General features: G+C 41.4%; 1 protein-coding gene across 1 annotated transcript in view; it reads left to right on the top strand.

Moving 5' to 3' along the window:
- The window catches only part of LOC117492055 (zinc finger protein 239-like), a 69,332-nt gene extending 59,754 nt beyond the window's left edge, over positions 1-9,578 (top strand). The window contains exon 4 of the mRNA XM_034142198.1: positions 8,156-9,578. Coding sequence (XP_033998089.1) covers positions 8,156-9,190 — 1,035 coding nt within the window. The 3' untranslated portion in view covers positions 9,191-9,578. The remainder of the gene's footprint in view (positions 1-8,155) is intronic.
- The last annotated feature ends 615 nt before the right edge of the window (positions 9,579-10,193 follow it).

Here is a 10,193-nt window from a genome sequence, read left to right as displayed (position 1 = left end):
CCTATCAATGCAGTTCTGATAGAAGCAGGAGAGACACCTCTGGAGATCAGAAGAGAGACACTTGCTCTGTCACACTGGGTCAGGCTACAAGGAAGTGGAGAAGAAAATATTTCAAACAGAATATTACAGGATTGCTGGGAATATGCAAAATTCCAGGGACGTGGGTTTGGCTGGACGAGTAAGGAGAGAACAAGGGCATATGGAGTGGAGAATATCACGTTTGCTAAAGCAACCCCATTTAGTAGTGTTCCTCCATGGCTTTTCCCAGAAGCTAAAATAGATATGAGTATTGTAGAAAGGAAAAAAGAGTGGCAAGTAAATGAAGTGGGAATTAAAACAAGTATCAAATCAAATCAAATCAGGTTTTATTTATAAAGCACATTTAAAAGCGATTTTTGGTCGAGCCAAAGTGCTGTACATGTAATAAAAAACACATCACTACAAAACACAATAAACGACAATAAATTACAACAGATATAACTTAAAAAACAAAATAAGAATAGAACACACGGAGTATACAGAGTATGTATCTGAATGAAAAGTATTACAATTGCCTACACATTTACACAGATGGTTCTAAGAACAAGGAAGAGTGTGTTGGAGTTGGTATATACATCCCAGAATTAAAAATATCTATTTCAAAAAGAGCGTCTGATCAATTATCAGTGTACACAGCAGAAATGCTTGCTGTAATAATAGGATTACAGTGGGTTGAAGAGGTCAGACCAGATAGGGTGGTGATGTGCACAGATTCATTATCCAGTTTACAAAGCATACAATCAACAACAACTGCCAGAGAAGACATTCTCATAGAACTGAATCATAGCCTGTTAAGACTCCACAGAGGCGGCATAGATCTGCAGTTCTGCTGGGTGCCTGCTCATGAGGGGGTGAAAGGGAACGAGTGTGCTGATAAATTAGCAAAAAGTGCACTACAAAAGGAAATCACATTACCAGTTCAACTTGGAGAAGGAGAAGGAAAAGCAGTCATTAAGAAGAAAGGGATGGAGATCTGGCAGAAAAGGTGGGAGAAAGACCAGAAAGGCAAAGAATATCACAAAGTACAAAAGACAATTACAATTCATATTTATAAAGAAAGAAACAGAATGGAGGAAATCACGATCGCTAGACTCAGAATAAATCACACAGCTTTGAATGGTACTCTGTATGTCATGGGGAAAAGTGACAGTGACAATTTAACATTAGGTCAGGAAAGAACATAGATTTTTATTTTTGTTTTATTTATTTCATGTTTTTTGTTGATTTATTTATTTATTTTGATTAGATCATAGGTTAAAGAGTTGGTATGATATGATGATTCATACTCATGTACAGTAGGTGGCGGTAACCTTTTAAGTTGTTTGCAATCCGCCAAAAACAAAGAGAAGAAGAAGAAGAAGAACATCAGACATCATGGCCTCGGCAGCTCCGGAGGATTTACCGGAGAACCGGGAGGGTTTAGCGGCCTCCGGGACACCGGGGGGAGACACCGGCATGGCAGGATCCCGTAAAACAACCTTCGTTCAGGTGAGTTAGCACCGGGAGCTAACAAGAGCTATCGGGAGCTAATGGGAGCTAACTGGAGCTGATGCGAGCTAGCTGCTTCTGCCAGGGGTAAAAACAGTATGAAAACAGTATCAATATAGTATAAATACAGTATTAAAACTGTTTTAAACAGTATAAAAGCCTGCATATAAAACAGTGTTTCAGCACAGGCTGTACAACAAAGGTGATTCAATAAATACACGCTGGTCCAAGTTACGGGGAGATATTAGTAGATGACAAGTTAGAGCAGGGGCGTCGCCTGGACCTGAAAACATTCGGGGCTTAGCCCACAGTGGCGGCGGCACTACAGTGGCATTTTTCACTGCAACACTCCCCACACGCACATACACAGTACACCCGCGACTGTTACAATGAAGGCTCGATAATCACCTCACGGCATATAGGCAGGGGTAAAGTGGTATTTTTTATGAGTGGGGGGCTCACCTCCTCTAGGGGGGTCCAGGGGGATGCTCCCCCGGGAAGATTTTTTTTTAAATATTGAAGTTAAATGCATCAATCTGGTGCACTTTGAGAGCAAAATGAAGAGATCTATGGATACCTCTCTCAACACCCATATGAAGCAGAACTGTAAACAGATGTACTTTTTTCTTTATGGATATTTTACAAATCACTCCCCTTTTAAACTCTATTCTTGTTTTACTGCCATATAGTATTTCATAACTGTTTTTCCTTTATTCTCTTATTTTTTTTATAACTATAATGATCATATGAAGGTGTGCCGCGGAAATAATCTTTTGAATAATTTGTGACCAAACTGTTTGAGACCCACTGAGATAACTTAGACTAAAGTTAACTATCTAAACACTCAGAGAGTCCTTTAGCTCACCTGAGTCTCTCAGTCTGAGAGGAGAGGAGTCTCTTCCAGCTTCTTGTGGAACAAACAGCTCCTTATGTCCGTTAGTGCAGCTAGCTAACCAGATGCTAACAACACGGTCCATGCTGGCACCGGTCCCTCCCTCCCTCCCCCCCCTCTCTCTCTCTCTCTCTCTCTCTCTCTCTCTCTCTATCACACTAAATGCGCTATTGTCACACACACACACAGAGCCGAGCTTGAATGACACAAGCACACGTTTATTTCCATGCAACTCTCTGATTGGTCTGGTGTCATGCCTCTGTTGCATTCACTGAACACGGGAAATTACAGTGCTGCCGTCCTCTCTTGTGTCATGATGAGGTTCACGTAAAGCACGGTTAATGGATTATATTATTGAGGGAGAATTGTCCGGGGCTACAGAAAAAACATTCGGGGCTAAAGCCCCGGATGCCCAGGCCAGGCGACGCCACTGGAGCAGGCGCTGTGGGAATTGTAGTCTTTGATAGTGTGTTGACTACAGACGTCACAATTAGGTGGCTTTTCTTATGAAAACAAAATACTGGCTCTAACACGTATATAACCTAAGATTCTCGTAGACTGGAATCTTAAGTTCTTGAGTAAATGTACTTAGTTACTTCTCACCTCTGCTATGAACCTACGTAGTAGCTGTATATTTGTTTTGTTGTGTCTGTCGGTTGTATTGAGTTGTCTTGATTGATCATTAAAGTGTTCTCAAAGCTGGTAAAGGTGCAGCTAGTTTGAATGACTTTGTATACTGCAGGGTAGCTTGTGAATTTACTCCAGGTGGAACTAAAGTCTGATTTAACACTTGATTATATTTCACATCACACATCCACATCTGTAAAGTAACTAAAGGTATTAAATACATGGAGTGGAGTAAAAGTACACCATCTACCTCTGAACTGTTCTAAAAGTACAAAGTAGCATTAAATGGAAATACTCAAGTAAAGTAAAAGTACCTCTAAATAGTACTTAAGTAAAGTTCTTGAGTAAATGTACTTAGTTACTTCTCACCTCTGCTATGAACCTTTTTGTGCTTTTAGCTACAAAAACCAAGTAAGTGTGTTGCTGAATTTAGCGAAGAAATACAGAAAAGTGAAATGATTTGAATCAAATTGTTACAGCTCAAATGCATTGCAATGACTTAAACTGGAAGAGTAGGAAAAATAGTGAAGAAGCTTAATACTTAAAAGAATAGGTTTAAAAAAGGTATAAACAACAACATGTGTAGCCTCAATGTCCTGAAATAGCTGAGTAAGTTAATAGTGGAATGGTTTGTGCAGCTGAAAGTAGGCTGAAGGAGTTAGATATTAAATGTAAGTAGTAGTGAATGCATTTTACATCTCTTACAGCAGAGTCACCCACAATCAGAGTTTCAGGCCCAGTCGTTAGCTTTCCCTCTAGCCTTTTACTTTTGGAGTAGCTATTGGTCCTTACCCTGCTGTGTGAAGAGGACAGGTTATCCAGCTCATCAGAAAGAGATCTCCGGTTCTGTGTCAGTGGAGCGTATCTGTTCTGGATTGGCACACTTGGTGGTTTAGGAGGATTGTTTGTAGTTCTCCCTTTAGCAGCTGTCCACGGCTGCTTCCTAGTATGAATAGGGGTTGAAGAGGCGCTCTTCCTGGGTGATAACAATGCAGGCCAGCCGGTCGCATTACAGATTTCAGAGCGCTGGGCTCTGCCTGTTATTCGTTCTCCCAAATCCCATGGAAATGATTTACTCTTCGGCCTTGCACCCAGAGAGTTCGAGGGAGGACTACCACTTGTAGATTTATTACCCGGTACACAGCCCTGCTGTTCCTTGGAATCCTTGTAGCTGCTAGCTAGCTGTAAGTTAGCATGCCCTTTTCCATTCTTTTGCACTGGTAAAGTGGTGTCATTCCAACCTAGTCCATTCACTTCCACGTTAACTTCCAACCGTTGCATTTTCATTTCCAACACTGCCATCTTCTGTAGAAGTTTGTGGAAGTCACCTGTAGAGAGCGGAGGCATTTTGCTGCTAACTAGCTAAATAGCATGCAGTACCAGGCTTTAGCTGTTGTTAGGCCACGCTACTGTAGGAGTGAGGTCGTCGTAAAAATATTGAAATATGGCTGAAACCCTTCATCTATTTACGAAGAATAACTGTCCCAGTGATAAGTTAATGTCCAGGAGCCGCTGCTCGAAGTTATGAGAAAAGAAAAATAGGAAAATCAGCATCAAAAAGTAAGCAGAGGCAAGAGCAAGCAGAAAAACGTCTGCACTGTAAGAAGCAGGAAGCAGTGAATCTCCAACGAACGGATATTCGGGTACAGCCCTAGTGTGATCCCTACAGAGATGGAGTACTCGAGTCCTGGACTCGGACTCGAGTGCCGATCTTCGGGACTCGTGACTCGGACTCGCGCACTGATTGACGCGACTCAGACTTGGACTCCTGAATTCTCGCGTACGCTGACTTGGACTCGGACTCGTGAATTATCGCGTACGCTGACTCAGACTCGTGAATCTTTCCCCCCACGATGACTCGGACTCGACTTGTACATTGAAGCTCCGACTTGGACTCGGACTATGGAGTCTGATGTCCTCTATCTTGGCGTGTGCACCGGCTGCGAGGCGAGTTCACGTACTGGGCCCCGCTATTCCAGTCTAAAGATGTCTAGAGACACACCCCGCATCGTGCTGTATGCTTTCACACATTCTGCTTCCACATTGGAAAAGAGCAGCGCAAAATGCTCTCTGTGGAAACAATATTGAAGAGAAGGCTCCGTAACACATTACTCTAAACATCGAGTTCAGACATATAGGCTGTCTTGAACACTATCATCAGAGTAACGTGATCTAATCAATAAATAAAGATTCAGCCGATAACACGAAAGCACATGGCTACTTAACATGCAGAATGACGTAATTTTGCATGCTAAGTAGCCATGTGCTTTCTGGGGCTAAATCTTTATCAGTAAACCGATTTAACCGGTAAAGGTTCCTTCAAAATAAGAGTCCCGATCTTATTACTATCAAAATAAAAGTGCAAAACGAAAACTTTACCATAGGAAAATATTGACATACAAATATAATCACTTCTCTAAAAGGTAACTCATTTTAAATATAGTTTATTTATATATAATAATAATAATATTAATATTAGTAATAAGCTTTATATTTGTATAGCACCTATTACAAGAATTGTAGCCAAACTGGCTTCACAGCAGTTCAATAGACAGATTAGTATAACATGACAGGATAAAAGCAATGTAGAGGAGCAGCTACATTTCAACACATATATCCACGAAGATTAATACATGAAGACTTGTGACTCGGACTTGACTTGGACTCTTCTTAGGTGACTCGGACTTGGACTCGGACTCGAACACAGGTAATGATGACTCGGACTCGGCCTCGACTCGGACACTCCTTGGGTGACTCGTACTTGGACTCGGACTCGATCACAGGTAATGATGACTCGGACTCGACTCGGACACTCCTTAGGTGACTCGGACTTGGACTCGGACTCGACTACGACTCTCCCTTGGTGACTCGGACTTGGACTCGGACACGAAGAGTGGTGACTCGAGAGTGACTTGGACTCATGAATTGGTGACTTGACTACAACACTGGATCCCTAACATACTGTTGGAACCAAGGTAACACAGTCTCCCGGCGAAATTGCTTCATGTCCCCGAGCACTATTGTCGGTGCATCGGGGCGGCTGAGTTGCAGCTTGTGAACACGGTCAGCAATGGAGCCGGCCGCCATTGACGCTCTGTCGCTGGGAGGCACGTAGACAACAGACAGTAAAATACACCCAAATTCTCTAGGCAGATTAGAGGATGAAAGGGTCTTAACGTCATGCCAAGAATTTCTACGTTGGGATTGCAGGTTTTACATCTTACTGAGTATGATCGGCACCACAGATCATTAATATACACACAAATAACGCCTCCTCTGGTTTTCCCCGAGTTCGCATCGCTGTCTGCTCGAACAAGGGTGAATCCGGGTACCTCAAAGAGAGATTCAGGCATTGTAGATTGTAGCCAACTTTACGTGAAACATAATAAAAAGGCCTCACGAAATTCATGACGGTACCTTGTGTATGTCCTTAGTGTGTCCACTTGGTTGCTCAATGAGCGCAGGTTTGTGAGAATGATGGATGGAAGTGGTGGCCGGCTGAATCTCCGCCGTAGGCGATTCTGAACGCCTCCCCTCCTTCCTCGTCTCTTTTTCCTGGTGTTTCTAAGCGGCTCCCGAGGGATGTCATCCAATATTGAAGAGCACAGATGGCTTGGTGTATTCGTATGAGGCCGATCGCATTGTAGCTCCAGCATAGCCTCACCGCTGTAGCAGCGTAGAGGCCGGGGCTCCTCGCCATACCTGCTCGTGCTGTCACTCAGTTGTGTCTTGGAAAGTTGTATGGCCAGACATGGTCTGCAGAAGGCAAATGTAATCCACAGGATCAAAAGCATGGTCTCTCAAAATGATGTTTCATACAGACACGACAACGTTTAGACAATAATTAGACCAAAGAAACAAAAACAAAACACAAGACAAACGGAGCATACTGAGACGCGCAGTGACAGGATGCCGTTTCCCTCTGTCTCCTGTATATACCAGAGGTGGGAGTAAGTCATACATGTGCAAGTCTCAAGTTACTGGGGTGAGAGTCAAGCAAGTCAAGTCATACCAAATCCTGATGAATAACCCCAGTTTCCACATTTATATCAGTTAGAAGACATTGGTTATGAAGAGTAGAGTTTTATTTTCAACATTAGCAACAATGGAGAGTGGGGCTCTGAAATCATGAAACAGGTAATATGGGGAAGAATCAGGCAGTTCAATGTGTGTGTGTGTGTGTGTAGAGGTGTGTGTTGTTAAAACGTAGCAGCCTGCGGTTGCTCTTTAGCTGTTCTAATGAAGGTAAACACAGTGAAGTAAACAGTTAAAGGCACAGCTCTTTGCAGCTGGTGCTGCTCTTCTCAGATTCTGCTGAGTTACACGTTACTGCCTCCTGGTGCTGCAGAGATTTTATGAAGTGAAGGAGGTTTTCCTTCTATAAAACAGCTGTGGGCAGCAGATACTGTGAGAGTCACGGACATTAATTCATAGATCAAGGCAGACTGGTTCACAGACTCACCTGTTTTGCCGATCCGGTGCTTAAACAAATAGCTCTCCTGGCCGAAATGTCCCTAAAATGAAGTCCGACTTCGAAATATATCTCAAATAATGTATGCACTGCCATTTCCCCACATAAACATAACATTCTGCAATGAAACGTCTGTCTCCTGTGCGCTCCACTTCCTACTTGGCACACCGGTAACTTTCTCCTGCGAGCGAGTTACTGTCTCTCACTCCTTTCTTTCATTGCCCTTTAGGGGCTTCGTACAATGCAAATGCAAATACTTTATTTTAGAAAGTAAAGTCCTTTCGAGTCATCTGTCTCAAGCCTAAGTCAATTCTCAAGTCATGAATACCAAGTCAAAGTCAAGTCGAGGATTTTATCAATGTTAGTCAAGCAAGTCTCAAATCCAAAAATATGCGACTCGAGTCAAGTCATGTGATTCGAGTCATGTCATGTGACTCGAATCCCCCACCTCTGGTATTTACTGTGGTTAGAATGTTGCTGTATTACTGTATCTAATATAATACAAATATAATAAACACAAACAGTTAGTAAAAGTAGTATTCCGTTAAGTCAAGGTTTATATTAAGAGAGTTTTTATTGTGTTAACTGTATATGTTTTTATGCTTTTTAGATTTACTTTCTCTCTCCGTCTGTTCTAGAAACCGAAAGGAAGAGAGAGACGTCACAGCTGTCAGCAATGTGACAAATCCTTTACAACATTTGGACATTTAAAGCGCCACCTGCATATTCACACAGGAGATAAACCATACAGCTGTGAAGAGTGTGGGACAACTTTCACTACATCAAGTAATCTAAAAAAACATCAACGTATTCACACTGGAGAAAAACCGTACAGCTGTGAAGAATGTGGGCAAACTTTCACTCAATCAGGTGGTCTCAAATCACATCAACGTATTCACACTGGAGAAAAACCGTACAGCTGTGAAGAGTGTGGGACAACTTTCACTACATCAAGTAATCTCAAAAAACATCAACGTATTCACACTGGAGAAAAACCGTACAGCTGTGAAGAATGTGGGCAAACTTTCACTCAATCAGGTGGTCTCAAATCACATCAACGTATTCACACTGGAGAAAAACCGTACAGCTGTGAAGAATGTGGGCAAACTTTCACTCAATCAGGTGGTCTCAAATCACATCAACGTATTCACACTGGAGAAAAACCGTACAGCTGTGAAGAATGTGGGCAAACTTTCACTCAATCAGGTGCTCTCAAATTACATCAACGTATTCACACTGGAGAAAAACCGTACAGCTGTGAAGAGTGTGGACAAACTTTCACTACATCATGGGCTCTCAAATTACATCAACGTATTCACACTGGAGAAAAACCGTACAGCTGTGAAGAATGTGGGAAAACGTTCACTACATCAAGTGATCTCAAAAAACATCATCGTATTCATACTGGAGAAAAACCGTACTGGTATGAAGAATGTGGGAAAACGTTCACTACATCAAGTGATCTCAAAAAACATCATCGTATTCATACTGGAGAAAAACCGTACTGGTGTGAAGAATGTGGGAAAACGTTCACTACATCAAGTGATCTCAAAAGACATCAACGTGTTCACACGGGAGAAAAAACGTACTGGTGTGAAGAGTGTGGGAAAACGTTCACTACATCAAGTAATCTCAAATCACATCAAAGTATTCACAAGGGAGAAAAACCATAGTGGTTTTAAGAGTGTGGGAACACGTTTTCTCAAAGTATTCACCTTAATGTCCACGAGCGAATCCATTCTGCATAATTTTGAACAACTATGAGAGCCAAGCTAGCTGTTTCCTCCTCCTGATGTCCTGAGAGCTGTAGTTATATTTTAAGAGTCTTTCTGAATTGAAGTCTGACTAACAGACTTCAATTCACAGAGTCAGTCTTGTTTGATGTCCCTGGACAAGCCCTGAGGTCCTCCTCAGCTTTTTTTAATAACCCTAAAATCCCCCTAAATAAAATGGGTGAGGCTTTTCTCCACTACACTCCCAAACTGTGGAACACCAGGAAATATCAGAGAGGCTCAGTGGACATTTTTAAATGCCAGCTAAAGACACATCTCTTTAGATTAGCTTTTTTTTAGCAACCCCCCACTTTAAATGGTCTTTATTATTTACCTACTTTTATATTGTTTTATTTATGATATAGGAAGGGTTTTATCTTATATTAGTTATTTAACAGTTTCAATAACAACATTTATTTTTACGTTGGTTTCTTTATATTATAATCGTTTAACCTTTATTAGAATTATGATGTTTTTATTTCTGTTGTACCTATATGTTCACTTTATTTTATAGGGTTTTATATTGTTGAATCTATTCACCTGTCTTGTGTCTTATCTTTCCGAGATAAATCATATTTGTTTTTACTGTATTTGAAATGTTATTGTCATACCTTTTACCTCCTTGTGTATCTTAACCTGTTACAATGTTATATTTTGCTGCATGTATCTGTAAAGGTCTTAACATCTGAGGGGAATTTCTTGTTGTTTATTTTTAACTTGTGATGTGTCGCCATTTTGTAAAGGACTTTGAGCTGCACGTGCTGTATGAAAAATGCTGTATGAAAAGTGCTGTATAAATAAAGCTTTATTATTACAACAGTTTTTTATGTTCTAACCAGCGTTCACACTATGCCAACACAAGGCCACAGAGATGCTGTTTCTCTAATTTAGTTGATTTTTGTAA

This window comes from Trematomus bernacchii, unplaced genomic scaffold, assembly GCF_902827165.1.
Source record: "Trematomus bernacchii unplaced genomic scaffold, fTreBer1.1, whole genome shotgun sequence".
NCBI lineage: Eukaryota > Metazoa > Chordata > Actinopteri > Perciformes > Nototheniidae > Trematomus > Trematomus bernacchii.
Note: the sequence above shows the minus strand (reverse complement) of the source record. Positions and strands in the feature narration are given on the sequence as shown.